The sequence below is a fragment of the Taeniopygia guttata genome, chromosome 1A (genome assembly GCF_048771995.1).
Source record: "Taeniopygia guttata chromosome 1A, bTaeGut7.mat, whole genome shotgun sequence".
Classification (NCBI taxonomy): Eukaryota; Metazoa; Chordata; class Aves; order Passeriformes; family Estrildidae; genus Taeniopygia; species Taeniopygia guttata.
Window position 1 is genome coordinate 44,222,045 of NC_133025.1, and position 15,681 is coordinate 44,237,725.

At 41.8% G+C, this 15,681-nt stretch overlaps 1 protein-coding gene across 3 annotated transcripts in view; it reads left to right on the forward strand.

Moving 5' to 3' along the window:
• Nucleotides 1–13,076, forward strand: part of ELK3 (ETS transcription factor ELK3) — a 36,144-nt gene extending 23,068 nt beyond the window's left edge. For 2 of the 3 annotated variants that reach the window (XM_002189112.7, XM_072923233.1), the window contains exons 3-5: nt 2,576–3,367; nt 7,447–7,569; nt 10,109–13,076. In XM_002189112.7, the coding sequence (XP_002189148.1) occupies nt 2,576–3,367; nt 7,447–7,569; nt 10,109–10,207 (1,014 nt within the window). In that variant the 3' untranslated portion in view covers nt 10,208–13,076. Of the gene's footprint in view, nt 1–2,575; nt 3,368–7,446; nt 7,570–9,421; nt 9,543–10,108 lie in introns of all 3 variants that reach the window. The other variant, XR_012053490.1, reaches the window with a different exon arrangement.
• The last annotated feature ends 2,605 nt before the right edge of the window (nt 13,077–15,681 follow it).

A 15,681-nucleotide genomic window follows, 5' to 3' on the forward strand; every position in this document is an offset into this window, starting at 1 on the left:
TCCTGCAAATGCAGGAAGGCACAATTCTTTGCCCTTTCAAACTGCTTGTTGTGGTGCCTGTCACTGTCTTCTGTGGTTTGAACTGTCATAGCTCAGAATGATTGTGACAGATCACTGAGGTGATGGTAAAAATATGCTGCTTTTTACCTTCAATTATTTGTCAAGAAAAAGTCAGTGCCTTTCCGAGGCACTTCATTAATTTGTGTCCTTATTTTCTCTTGCATGCCAGTGGAGATTTCCTGAGGCTACACATTTAAGAGAAGCCTGCAAAGTGCTTGAGGGATCTGCACTTGAATCTTTTCATCTCCAGCCATTGTTAAGTGGGCCTTTGCTGCAGGCTGAATTGGAGTTGGAGGAGCAGCACTGCAATGTTCTTAAAATATAACTGTATTTAATAATAACAAAGGAAGTATAAACTCACCAGTCCATTCAGTTGCTTTTTATAGCAATGTTCCCCCATTTCAAATCTGCATCAGTGTAAAAGTGCAATCCTTAAATACATTTAATCTTGTTCTGCTGGGAGTCACATTTTCCAAGGAGAATCTCAGTTGCTAGTGCTTGATTTAACAATAATTCAAAGTTGCCAGGAGCAGAGGAGAGCCATTATTTTAAATATAACTACAAATATATAGATATTGAAGAAAGAAAACAGAAATCCAGTTAGGATGGGTTTTTTTTTCATATGTGAGTAGTTTGGAGATTTTGCTCTTTGGAAAGAGAATGCAATATTGAGAGTGCAGAAATAGTGCAATCATCCAATGTTGCACTGAAATAGCAGTGAAAAAAAAAAATCTAGGCCAAGCCCAAAGCCATGGAAATTAAAGCTTATGCAGATTGAGATTCTGTGGGCTGTTTGTCCTGAACCTCTGGAGGACAAAAAAAGACACTGCAGCATCTGCCAGGTGGGTAGATGTGTGTACAGTTCAGCATGGAAGAGGGCAGTTTGTGCCTTTAGTCTGAACTTGTTGAATTAAATTCTCTTTGCTACAGATCCCTGTTATCAACTTGGGAAACAAAATTCTCTACTTGTACCACAGCTCCTGACCTGTGATGCAAAGCTGCATCCCAGGGTTATTTGTAGGATTAATTTTGTATTCAAGAAGGTACCTGAATGAAATGGCAGGACATTCAGACAGATGAATTACAGAGTGCAGTAGCTCAACTGAAAGACAAGAGGTTCTGATACTCAAGTGCAGGTTCTTCTTTCACAAAATGATCCTTGCTTTTGTGACTGAACAAGGTGTAGTGCAGGCAATAGAAGCACCCATCACTACTTGTTGTCTATATATAGAGAAAGATGATGTCTCTTTTCCTTAATTTTCTGTTTCATTTTCAGTCAGCTTAACAAATGTTTCCACTGTTGGTGTCAGAAGCTGTGGTAGAATGAAAAACCAATTAGATTTTAGGAAATCTGTAAATATTTACATTCCCATATGTACAGCGAAGCAGATGTCTGCAGAATATCAGCTGGAGGTGCAGCAGATGTGCTGGACAAAAGGGAAGCCTCTTGGAAGGGGATTTTCAGAGGTGACTTAAAAAGCTCTCTACCAGGGGTTTCAAGAAGAGGGAAATTAGCATGGAAATCTCAGGACGTATTTATTCTTTTGTTCCGCAGCACTTGGCTTAGGGTGGTAAATGTTCCAGTCCCTAAGCCAGGCCTGTGCCAAACGTGCCTTTGTGGAAGAGCTCACATATCCTTGGGAATTGTGTTAGAGCAGGCAGCCAACCTGGGTTTGCAGGAGGAGCACTAGGACTAGAAACAGGATGCTCATAAAAAGTCTCAAAAGGAATCAGGTCTTTACATAAAGGGGACATTTCAAGAAAAAAATAAACGGTTCTACAAACCTTTGAGAGGTATGAGGCTTTTTCAAGAATTAATTTCCATAGTCAGTTTAGACTGGTGAAAACCTTCTGCCTGCACCAGTGAGCATCCTGAGCCTAATGCAGGCCTGGAGATGGTGCAGGGGATATTGCAGGACACAAGTATTTTTCCAGCCCATGCAAGGGGTTGTGTTTTTTACAGACATAAGTTCATGATCATTGACAGAAAGACAGTCATTGTAAGTTTAGCTCAGTCCTTTCCTTATGTGGTAAGGAACAGAGGGTAAATAACTGGGGCCAGGAGGCTGAGGTGGTTTTGTCCCTTACACACATTTTGAGAGTACTTCATCCTCAGGTGTTTGTGTCAGTTTTAGGAGACATGAATGAAGGAATTAGCATTTATTGTGGAATGCAAGTGGTGGCATGGCTCGAATCCACAAGGCAGCAGAACTGCTTTTACTGGAAAGAAAATATTCCCAAGCTGCTTCAGAGGAAGCAGAAGTCAAAGCAACAGGCCACCATGAGGTCTTTGTCACCAAGTGATGCTGGTTTTGTTGGAAAACCATGAGGAGCCAGGAGTGGACTCCCTGGCTGAGCAGAGAGGTATTGGAGTAAGCCAAGGGTGATCAGCATTTGGAGCCCCACAAAATGACCTGCATAGCTTTATGAGGGAGCAGTGCCCCCTGCCCTTGTGTGTGCAGTACTGGCTGCCTCTGAAATGCTGATCTTTCTAGCACCTTCTTTGTATTTGCAGAACATCATCAAGAAAGTGATTGGACAAAAATTTGTATACAAGTTTGTCTCCTTTCCTGAGATTTTAAAAATGGATCCACATGCTGTGGAAATCAGCAGAGAGAGCCTTTTGCTGCAGGACAGCGACTTTAAGATGCCTTCGGAGAGCAGGGATCAGCACAAGCACAGCTTGTCAGCACTGAAAAGCACAAGCCGTAATGAATATATCCACTCTGGCCTGTACTCCTCTTTCACTATCAACTCTCTGCAGAACCAGCCAGACCCGTACAAGACCATCAAAACAGAAAAACTGGAGAAGTCAGAAGGAAACACGCCAGTTGAAGAAGTCCGGACTGTTATCAGATTTGTGACAAACAAAACAGACAAACAAGTTACAAGGCCAGTGGTGTCATTGCCTTCTACTTCTGAAGCAGCAGCTGCCTCTGCTTTCCTCAACTCTTCAGTATCAGCTAAAATATCTTCCTTAATGCTACCCAACAGTGCCAGCATTTCATCTCCATCATCGTCCTCCTCCAGGTCACCATCTCTGTCTCCCACCTCCCCCGTCCCTACAGAACACAAGAGCTTCTTCCTTGACTCCAGTTGCCACGACTCAGATTCCCTTGAGCCTCTGAACCTCTCTTCAGGCTCCAAGACCAAATCCCCATCTCTTCCCCCAAAGGCTAAAAAACCCAAAGGCTTGGAAATCTCTGCCCCACCTATGATTCTCTCCAGCACCGACATCGGTTCCATCGCCCTCAACAGCCCCGCGCTTCCTTCGGGATCCCTGACTCCAGCTTTCTTCACTGCACAGGTAAGACCTGCCTTTCTCCAGGCGTTCCCTCCATGTGGCCAAGAGCGTTAGTTCTGTGGGTCTGTCACCATCTGATGGGAAAAAAACCCCCCAACATACAGGTTTTGAGGTTTGTGTTGTCCTCTTTCCCAACATACAGGAAAGAGAGCAACACAGCAGTGCTCTGAACAAGAGTTGGAAAGTACGTTTCTCCTGGGGTTTGTTCCTAATTGAGTGTGGGAAAAGCCATCACGGTTCACACACTGCCTGAAAGAATAAGGAGATGGGCAGCCATTAGTGAATTGTTTATCAGTTCAAACCAGCCTCCAGATCTACAAAACAGGAAAAAGACAAAAAGAAAACCACAGGGGTTTTGTAGGTCACAACGTGAGCATGTGGGATGCTTGGTTAGATTTCTCTACTAGATGTTACATCCATTCAAACAGTGTGACCTTTTTGTTAATTTCTGAATACAGATTCAAATTAAGTGGTTTCTAAGACAGGCTCTGTAGTCAGTTTAAATTTCTGAAGTTGTACAAATTCACAGAGTACTTGCCAGAGCTTCCCTTCAGCAGAGAACTACTGAATAACTAGAAGGTTATTTTGTTCTTTTTAATAACATATTTGTGGTACTATCAACAGTGAGTTCTCATTTTCAAGCTAGTCTATGAAAAAAAGCCTAGGAGTTCAGAGCAGAAGAGGAAAATCGTATAGATATGACTCAGTATGTTCTTTGGTGAGTTTTGTCTTACAATAGCACCTCAAAATTAGACCAAAGAGAATTCCAAGAATAAAATTATCCCAATGTGGAATACCCCCCATGATCCCCAGCCCTGAAGTAGCAGTTGATGCAAATACTAGCATTGAATGTAGCAAACTGGACAGTAAATAAATAAGGACAAAGCTGTGTTACAAGCCCTCCTTCAGACTGCCTAGAAGACCATGGTACCCAGAATCCCATCACCTCTTCCCTGTTTGAAGGTGTTGGAGGTGTTTGATGTGGGCAGCATTGTGTGCCTGCACAGCACAAGGGCCTGGCAGAAGTGAGTGTTGGCAAGTGCTCTCAGCCAGCACAGCACTTGCTCTCAGCTGGCTGCAGAGCGAGTGTGTGCAGCTCAGGCACACCTGTAAGCCACCAAGATACCAAGTTGTGTCACCAAGAAGAGCAGTTTGTGGACTGACACCTGACATCATAAAGCCTTTAAGTGAAGTTATATTTGGCAGGAAGAACAGAAGTGTGGCAAACCAAAACTGAGATGTATTGACAAACTTACAACCTCTAACTGTGGTATAACCACAGTATTTTTTTTTGTAGGGAGCAAATCTGACAACATCAGATACCAACCAGACACAATGACAGTGTGAGTTATTTCAAACCCACTTTAATCTGCCGCCGCCCCCAAACCACAGGATGAACAAAGATTTGTTTCCTGGTTTTGTAATTATTTCTTTAAATATTTAACTTTCCCATGCACCTATGAACTGGTGTACTTACTGCCCTGAAAGGGAATTATATTGAGGTTTGTGGCACTGCTTTAGCAGGAGGGATACCTAAGGGTGTGATGAGTGTTACCCAACTTAAAGCTATCACAAATCTTTTTTACAGGTTGTCCTATCACAGAAGAGGCATATGGCATCTTTGTAGGATGGTTCCTGGGTCTAATTATTTAAACTTTCAGCTATACAGCAACATAGCTTTTATCCTCCTCTTTAGCCTTCTTTTTCTGTTGTTGATAAGAAGCACCCTGCATCCCAAACACTCATCCTAGTGAATATAGAATGAAAACTACATAGCAGCTGTATTCAGATAACGGTAATATCACAATTCAGAATAACTCAAGCCATAATTTAGACAGGAAATCTGCTGTTCATCCCATTATCCAAGGAACATGCATCATATCTCAAACGTTCTCTGATTTATCAGATCCCAGTATGAAACACCTGCTGCCAGGGGTAGGTGCAGAACAGGATGTCTGCTCCAGGAGTGATGTATGTTCTGAAACAGTCCTGCTGCCTGAGAGGATATTTCAAATGGCTTTCCACTGTACCTGCTGGTCATGAGGAACACCCTCAGGTGGAGTGCTGTGAAAGGGCACATGATACACACAATCAATATTAGAACAGAAATGAATGTGTGACAGCACGTGTGTGCTTTTTAACAGCTGGAAGTGACAAGATCATTCTTACACACATTGTCACAGAAGTCAGGAGCCATGAGCATCATTGCTTAACATAATCCTCTCTGTGCAATGAATTATTTCTATTTAAACTCTTCCTGTGCTTACATTACAATGACATTTCACAAGTAGGAACTTCCCAATGAGTTCCACATCTAATACCAGATGCATGGCTACATGTGGGCAGAAAATTAAGTGACACATCAATTTCTGCAAGTAATTTAGGGATAGGCTGTCCTGTGGTGTTGTTTACACTTAGATTTCCTCTGGTGGTTTTGATACTTGGCTGATGGCAATACTGAGAACAAGCCTGGGAGGCTCTGTGCCCTTTTTGCATTAAATATTCAACAGATTTGGAGGCTTCATTTGGATGGCTCTTGGTTCTGTCTGAACTTGCAGACATTAGTGCTCTGCTCATCAAAGGATATGAGCTTTTGCTTAGCACTGTTTTAGGTGTGTTAGTGTGCTTCCAGAAATAAATGGAGGGCAACTCAGTTTTTCAGGTCTCTCTGAAGACTTGCTTTGGCTGCATCTAGGTAGGAATAAACATCTCCAAGTCTTCATCATTATTTTCAGAAAGCTCCCTCAAGAACTGCCCTTTGAATTCTGGATATCTGCAGCTTCTTAAAGAAAAAATAAAGAATGGAGGCTAATCACAGGAGTTCTTGGTATAGTTGCCACAGCAGTGTGTCCTTAGTTTAATGCTGTTGGGTCTAGCTACTTACATCTTTGGTTTTAAGGTTAGTAGGCTCTTCTCTAAGTAGATCTGAGTATTTATCCTGACCTAATTCAGTATGTTGTCTGTCTCATAAATCTCCACTGGTAGCCGCCTGCCAATGGAGCAACAGCTTGAAATGCGGCAAGGAAAGGGGCTCTTGCTGGTGCTGCTGATTTCCTTCCCTGTGAAAGCACTATGATCCTGGGAAGAGAGTGTTTGCAAAGGACTCTTGACAAGTGCATGGATGCCCGAGTTCAGCAGAGCACTGAGACAGTTGTTTGACACAGCAAAGCACATGTTTGCTTGCTAACTGTGTACATTCCATTACGTACTTTGCTAAATAGGACTGATTTTGATAATTGGCATCAAGATTACTGGTGAGATTAACTCATTATGCCAAATAGTGTCACGTTATTTTTCGGCATGATAAAGGTTATTCTGGATACAGAATAATTCACACAACTCTTCATTTGACTGAAGATTTGCATGTGCTCTAACTCTACCTCCCCTCCAATTGTGGTTTAAGAATGCTGAGGGCAATCACAGCAACTCTTGTGCATCATGGCACTGGAAAGAAGCACCTCTGAGCTGGGAAAAGCCTTGAATTCTAAGTTCTTACCATTTTGCTTTTTTTCAAACAATAGCTGTGCTCTCTGCTGTGCCCCTGTGCACTCAGCCCATACACCTGCCTCTCCCTGCTCAGCCCATGTATTGCCAGCTCCTTGAACCCTCTTCCATTACGAAGAGGTGCCATCAGGGGAGTACACGTCAAAGGTCAGCAGTGACTCTTTCAGCTCCACACACAACTGTAGTAATGCTTCAAAAGCTGCAGTTGGGTCAAGGAATTGCTGCCCTTCAGAAGGTAAAAACTGATTCTGAAGGAGACTAGGTGATGTTGGCGGGCATTGGGGCACACATGGTATTATTCTGTATGTTACACAGTTGCATGAGCGTGGTTCAAATAAACAATAACTGTGCATCTCATTAAGCAAACAGAAATTAAATCAATTTTCATATGAAGGAATATGAAATCTGCAGGTATCCTGAGACAGGATGCAGGGCTGGATGGGCAGCTGTTGCTGACCATGCTGTATATCTGAATTCACTGGAAAATAGAGCCAGTAGGTGCGGTGTAAGGCTTTAGGGGTGGTGAGTGCTGCATGGAGCAGTGCTGAGTGTGCATCATGTGTGTTTTTGTCTTGCAGACCCCCAATGGATTATTGCTAACCCCCAGCCCGCTGCTGTCCAGCATTCACTTCTGGAGCAGCCTCAGTCCTGTTGCTCCTCTGAGTCCTGCCAGGCTGCAGGGACCAAACACTCTGTTCCAGGTAGGTCTTCCCAATGCACAGGTTTCATTGCTAAATGCACACATGGAAGAGACATTGTGGGAACATCTCTTTGTATCAGTCTGGAGCTTTTCAAACAGATCAAGAAAATACAGGCACTAACAGGCACTTTTAAAGAGAGGCCTACTTACGTGTACCCTCTTCCAATCCTTGGCAGCACAGTCAGAACCTACAGGGCATTGTCTGCTGCAGAAAGAACACATATATTGTGTGAAGGAAAGAAATAAATGCTGGACTCCAACGAGAGCAGGTAACAGAGCTCTCAAGAGCTGCAAGAAGAGAGCGCAGACCAGTCAGTGACCTGCAGGAGAGGGCTGGAACACAGACTCTGGGAAAACCAAGACAGTTTGGGTGGGTATAGGTTTATCCTTTTTGTCCTAATGTGTTACTTCTCACTCAGAAAGACAAGGCTCTCTGAACCCGAAGGCTCCATTTCCAGTTCTCCTGCAATTATCCATGTGTCCTCAACCAAGGACAGACCTCTGAGCATGACTTGTCATATATAACAGCAGAAAGGCAGCATTGTGCCAACTCTCTCCTAAATATTGGCAGAGTAAAATTCTCTAAGTTTTACAGAGGTGTGGTAAATACAAAAGTTATTAAATAACCCACAATGACCACAGCACTCAGCAGCATTTGCCTGAGGCTTGGGAAGAATATAGTGGGCATGGTATTTGTAGCTCCAGCTGTAGCTGCTGTAGAACAGCTGATTCATTAAGTCACAGAAAAAATTATGTTGATCTGCTGATTGGCAAGGAACCCAATGGCCATCTGCACAGCTGAAGGTGCAAGGACACCCCTGGAATGAACACCCTGATGGCTATGGAGGGCCAGCACTACCAGAGGAGAGGGACCCTGTGTTAGTCTCTGAACCTTCAGGAAGGCTGACTGCCTAGATCCAGGGCTGGGCTTCAGCTCAAGTAGTTGCTCAGTACTAGGATAGTCAGTCTTTCTACCTCCAGCTGCACATAGAGCTCATGACTCCTTATTTGTGTTTCAGATAAACTCATTAATCCCTACTGGACCTTAATTTTGCACACATGGTTAGAAACAGCCAGATATTTCACCTGAGAAGTTCCTGTGCCAAGACCTGGAATGAGCTTGTACAAACATATGTTGGCCATTCCCTGGGGGAACTGAAAGTGAGGAGTGGCCTTGGCTTTCCCTGCTGTGAGACCCAAAGCAAAGGCCATGATGACAAGTTGTAGAGCACAAAGCCTTATTTTAACAGCAAATAAGAAATGAAAACCACAGCTGAATTCTGGCCAAGCCCACCTAGAACTGATGGGTCAGCCAGCGTAGGCGTCAGGGTAAAGCTCTCCTCAGGCTGCCTGCACAGGCCAGCCCACACTCCATGCATACTCAGGGAAGAGCTTGTAATCAGGTTCTGCATTTTAATGAATCTTAGCAGAAGTGATGGAAGCATTTCCTGAGGTTTGGTGTGGTTAAAGCAGAGGCATCAGCCAGTTTGGGCCACATCAGGAGCATGGTGCCCTGCAGCACCGCACTGCTCGGCCCAGCTTTACGCAAGTGGTGGAAGACAGGTATCACCATCCACCATCTGAGTGGAAGAGGAAACTTGTTACAAACACGTTATTATATGCATGTGGAGGGCGTGGTTACACCACAGTTGTCTGTCCAAAGACTGATCTGATAAGGGGTAAAAATACACTAGATGCTTGAAGGTGTTCAGCTCTGTCTCCCTCAAGCCAACAGAAATCCAGCACAGCCCATGGAGCTGGGCCTCGAGGCCAGATCAGTATCTACCACTGGGATAATTCCAGCCTCATGCTGCAGCAAGTTTATTCCACCTACTTGCTTTACTTTTTCTCAGGTCACATGTTAAGAATTAGTCAATACCTGCAGGCAAGGTGCAGTCACAATGCCGCCATGAACTAGGAATCTACAGCTTCTGTACTGGATACGTTTTTTGCACAGCACTTCTGAAGCAGCAGGTGACAATCAATGACTATACGTTCTGCTTCGCATGCTGAATGGTGTAGCTAGTTTGTCGTTTCTGAGTGAATACAGAAACTGTAATTACTTGAGAGTAATTTTCCCCAAACTTCGTATCTCCAGTTGTACTTTTTCTGCCCTAAAACTACATCTGAACTTTCACTTTTGCCGAATTCTTTCCTGAAAAAAAAAAAAAAAAGACAGAAAGGATGTATTATAATTAGCAATGTGTAGACTGAAAAAATATTTTTGGAAACAGAATGGATGGCAGAGATTGCTCTGTAGTGTTCACTTTTTCAGGGTGATGATAAATGTATTATGTGAACTTCTATATAAAAAATAGCCAGTAACAGATTTTTATATCCTCATGCATTACAAATGATTCAGGTTTTGTCCTCTATCTTGTATTCCTAATGGCTGAGGCAGGCGATTGGTAGATGTCTTGCTGTATAAACATCACACCTCTTGAAACCATCTGGAGCCAGTTGCTAATGCTAAATCCATGTGCTTCTTGGGCTGAGTGTTTTGAGATGAAGAGTAATTTCTACCTTTTGGCCTCTTACAGTTTCCAACTCTGCTAAATGGTCACATACCAGTGCCACTCCCCAGTCTGGACAGAGCATCTTCACCAATACTGCTTTCTCCAAACGCTCAGAAATCCTGATGATGCCTCATCACACCAAGGATGTATTGGTGGATTTAACACTTCATTCCTATGGGCTAGTTTTTCCTGTGTCATGAGAAGGACATTGTGAAACCCTTTATTACTTTGGTTTGCACTTTTCATTACATGGATAATCTACTTTTATTATGTTAGCATTTTTCAACAGTGTTTATATATAAAAGTATATATAAATCTGTTATGCATTAAATGAATTATAATTTTTTTATATCATAGCTCTCAAGTGTTGAACACTTCTGTTGTGGATGAAGTACTTTTCTTAATGGATTGCAACAATGTATCTATTAGGGATGTGAAGCTTCTTTTTAATCCCTTTTTCTGCATATTATGCATTGCGCTTGTGTAAACTATAACCGGCTGTGCCTTCTTTTGCATAAAGTCATGTAAATGATTTATATATTTTCTAGTATTAAGATAAAAAGTTGGAAGAAAAAAACTAGTATTGAACAGCCCTATGGTAGTATTTCAGTATTTTCTCCACGGATGGGCCATACAATGCAGTGTATTAATGTACCTTTGTATTAAGTGCTTTCAAATTGTATAAAAATAGCCTTATAATTTTCCTTTGCTGAAGTGGAAAATATAATCCTTGCTACAGCCAGGAGGAGATGTAGTTCAGAGTAACAAAGCCACATTTATATATTTATGCCCAAGTTCTTCTGTCAAATTGCAACAAGGAGGAACTGGGCTGTGTATGTTCACGAGAGGTTTCCAAACTTTAAGAGTACTTCTGTAGAAAAGGAGACATTGCCCAGCATTTATGTGGCCTATATTTCTTATGAACTGTCAACAGTACGTCTGGAAAGAGTGCAGGTAATCTTTGTCCTCCCAAAGAATGAGGATAATTCCCGATAATTTTCAGGTGCTTTGTTCAGCTGTGCCAAGTGCCTTCTACTACTTCCCTGGAAAGACTATTGTAGCTACTCAAGCTCTGGAGGTCACATTTCCCCTTCCCGCAAAGCTGGAAAAGTTACAGGTCTGTAAACTGATGCCTGGTGCTTGCAAAGAGGCAGAGACTCTACATGTGGGATGTTTATGTATCAACAGCTGAATTCTGGATGAAAAAACCAGCACTGTGCTATTACATACTTGCAACTTGAATTTACTGGGTATGTCCTCTACCTTGAGGGGATGGTTTAGTCATCTAAATGTCAGGTTAGGATAAGGCCAGACTCCCTGGCACCACAGACTCTAATCCTGGCAGGGTTGATGCAAATTTTCAGTTTCCTGATGTGGCTAAATTGGCTTGAATGCAGCTTTACTGTGTCGGTTTTTCAGATGAGACCTTAAAAGCCAACCCCAAATCCAATCCCTGTTTTGTGACAGGGCATTTGAACCTCAACTTTGCTTTCTGGCCAAGCAGCTGGCCATGGTCTGTTCTTTTTGAAATGTATGCAGTGAGTTGTCTGCTGATTTTCTGCTTGGATGCATTTCAGTGATGATGTGTGTAGTTATGTGTAAAGTGCTTTTGGATCCTTCAACCTGAAAGGTGCTAAATAAACATTTTATTAATGCAGTTCTGATGTTGAAAAGCCATTTTTGGGGCAGAGGTGGTTGACAAAAGATAGCAGGAATTTTCCTCAGGCTCCTGTGTTGCACAACCAAAAACTACTTGACAGTTCCACTTGCAGTGATAAAAACCTGCTGTAGCCATGTAGATACCAGCTGATAAAGACAGCAATTGAATGCCAAACTCGAGAACAAATGAAGCACTTGGGATGTCATTTGCTCGACTCAGCGTTTCAAGAGCTCAAGATGTGCCACCCCACTGAGTCAAAAAGAGAAGATGAACCTACGCAAAATTTATAAGTGAATGCAAATTTTATACAGAGTAAAATCAGAATAGATTGGAAGAAAGGGCAGCATGTAACTGATGGGATTGACAAGGTTAGTGGAGATAAATCACAAGGGCTTGCAGACTGAACATTTATCTTCCAATGCATTCCTCCCAGGTACATGGAATATTTTTCAACAAGTTACAGACAGGCAATTATTTCACATAGGGAGCTGACTTTGCCTCATTTTTAAAAACTCATGAGTATCTACTTACACCTGTAAGGCATGAACAGCAGCATAGAGACTTGTCTTGTATGTGCCACTGTGGCTAACAGGAGAACCCAACATCTAGACAGTATTTCTCACTATGAGTATAAAAAGATGAAAACATACTAGTATGGAATATTACACTGCAAAAAAACAGATGACCATGAGAGGAGGGAGCGTGTGACAGAGAAGAGATTCTTAGAAGTACCCAGATTCCCATTATTTTATTTCTTCCAAAGTTTTACTATTAATAAGGCGGATTTTTTTCTTCTCAAAAGGCTCAACACACCATAGCTTCCCTCCCACCCTCCAGCCCTTAAATGATTTTGGATTTTTTTTAAAGATAGCAGAAAAATTCTGGGACAAAATTCTATTTGAAAAAAATTACTGGAAAGGATCTGAGAGAATCAATTAAAACAATGCAAGACAGAAAAAATTACTGGAAAGGATCTGAGAGAATCAAAAAAAACAATGCAAGACAGAAAACGGGAAGAAGTGCTGTCTTCTCATCTTTGAGAGAATAAAAATAGCAAGAGAACACATCTTCTGTAAGTTGTCTTTTCAGCTGAAATAAACAGGCTGTTAATATCTGCCTTTTAAATCAGTCAATAATGTGGAACAAAAATTTTTGCTATTGGGAAGTATTTATACAAATAGAGTCCAGCCTCTCAAGTCTAAAACTTATATGAAACACTTGACTGTCATGCCTTGTGCTTTGAAGAAAATATTCTATTGGTAATCTACTGAATTTGATTAACAGGTGTCTTTTTAACTGTAGAGGAAAATCAAATAAATGTTTTTAAATAAATACTGTGGAAGTGTCAATATTTCTGGCAGGGAGAGCTCCAGGCCAAAAATCCTGAGGAACAAAATGGGAATTATTCTCTTTTCAGTATTCTTGGTAGTAATTGCAATCTGATGATACTTGGGGGATTTATTACAAGATTTGCACTTTATTCGTGCTTCAGCAATATAAGAAGTTCCCAGTTACTATACAGGCTGGGTGCACAATTAGGGATATTTGGCTTACCTGCACCTTGTTTCTTCAGGAAAGCAAGTATCCTCCAGAAGGGCCACAGCTACAGGGCAGCTTTGCCAAGAGCTTGTGCACACCTATGGCCCTGGCACAGGTAAGCCGCTTCAGTTCTAGAGAAAACTTCCAGTGTGGGGATAACAGTGATAGGTGATAAACTATAGCAAAAGACCTGACACACATCCATGATGTAAAGAAAGAACAATTTGTTTTGTCTAAAACTGGTCTCATCAGACAGGCTCATTACCCATCTGGAAATACCTATCAAAGAAGTGAAGAACTGTCAATAAGGTTTCTGTTTAAAGGGAAGGTGGTCCTTTCCAACAAGACCACAGAGTTAATTTTAACAGAACAACCCTCTGCATTAAAAGGCTGTGTGATCTCGTGCTGACGGAAAACATCTTCAGAAGCCATCATGACATGCAAATTAATTTAGAAAAGGCACAGTAAGTACAGGTAGTCTTTTATGTAAGGGCATTACTACTCCCTTCCGATCTTAAGACTGACTGTATATCCTGTAGGATAAACAGAGGCCTCAGATTTAAACATACCCATCCAAAGTTCTCAGAAAACTACAACTTTTAAAATCTGTTTTAGCCCCAAACTGTAACTGCTCTTACCAATTAATGTGTGAGTGCTCTGCACAGATGGAGTACAAACCTATTTCTTGAGGGCAACGAGGCTGACAGCATGAGTGAGAAGCAGTATGAATTTATTTAAATGACAAAAGCAGAATGATCCTCAAGCAAGGATTCTGGAGCAATCACCATCGTGGCCTGCCTTGGATAGAGGCTGGTATTTGAAGAAAGCATCCTCGGAGAGAGGATTCTACGATATGCTGGAGTTCTTCTGTGAAAGACTCCCATCAGTTCACATTCACTCTGCAAGAAGTACATATGCATAAATGTAAACTTAATTATTCCTAACACAGCTCCAGGCCAGCTACCCCCTCCTACAAATCAAATAACAAGAAAGCAAGGAAGGAAAAAAAAGTCTGAAAAACAATCTCAGGGTGTGAAAGAGGAGGGGCAGGTGACAGTGCAGACACTACCATGCAAGGCCTGGAGGGAGGTGCTCTACAGGAGCATGTTGGAGAAGAGACAGGGAAGAGCAGTTTCCCTGGTTAGCAATCCATAGCCATGGTAATTCCATCAGCAGAAAGACTCCACTGCAACAAATTAAGGACCTTCACAGCTCTCTGGGGAAAAATGTATTTCAAGGCAGGGCATCTGAGCCAAGTAAGACTCGTATTTCATTAGGAGGACTGTGAAAGTGATGCACTCAGGCAGGCCTGCTTCTTGAGTGAGCTTGAAGGATGCAGCCAGCACAATAAATTAAGCAGTTCTTTACCACAGTAGCACTCAGTGTATGTCTGCATTCACAGTTTAAGTTTGCTCTGAAGTTACAGAACTTAGAGTTAAGGGATTTTAGAAAACATGCAAAAATAATTGGAAATTGTTCAGGTTTTCTGCTGCCATCAATTTTACTCAGAGAGGGACTGACCAGTGAAAGTCACATACAAGAGATTAAAAAAACAATCTAGAATATATGAATGCTAATCCCAGTTCTGAAAACAGGATCCCACTATGGCTGAGAACGGGACTATGATTTTTGTGCAGCTGAATTCCACAGATGAAAGGTACATAGTAGAAACTCCAAAGCCCATGTACCTGCTTGGCTTTTATACTTTCCACGATCATCCCACCTGTACAGTCAGAGCTGACCTACAATGTTCCAACTGCTACATACTTCCTTTATGTTTCATAATTGTACTTGTTATCTTGCCAGTCTCCCAAATTGGTACTGGATACTGTTGATATACACGGATGTACACAAAGGCCAAATAACAGCATTAAATCTTTAACAGACCAATCTCTGAAAATAGAAAAACCCCTGAACTGCATAAAGTAAGCATTCAAGTTCCTTCCCAAAATTAAGGAATTTCATAGAGATGTTACATTTGTTTTAAAGCCAGCATTTCTGCAATGTGCTAACAAGGTGCATGAATTACTTCAACTCTGCTCATCAGACAAAATGATCATGTCACAGACAAGGTAAGTTCTGATTTCTCTACAGTGTCATCATGTGCTGTAGCTCTGTATTTCCATACCCTGATTTGTCTGGATTTCTTTAAAGTCTGACCTTAATTCTGAGTATTTCCTGGGTTTATGATACTTAGCCTGCAGATATTTACAACATACCTCTCATATATTTTTGTCCTCAATAACAGAATGTATTTTTAATCTTAATTCCAGTTTAACATTGCAGAACAGAAACAATGAACCTTTATTATACTGAAAAACTCATGCACAAATAACAAGCAAGCAGCCCAAAAAAGCTAACTTGCAGGTTTTCAAATGATTTGCAAATACAAAGTATG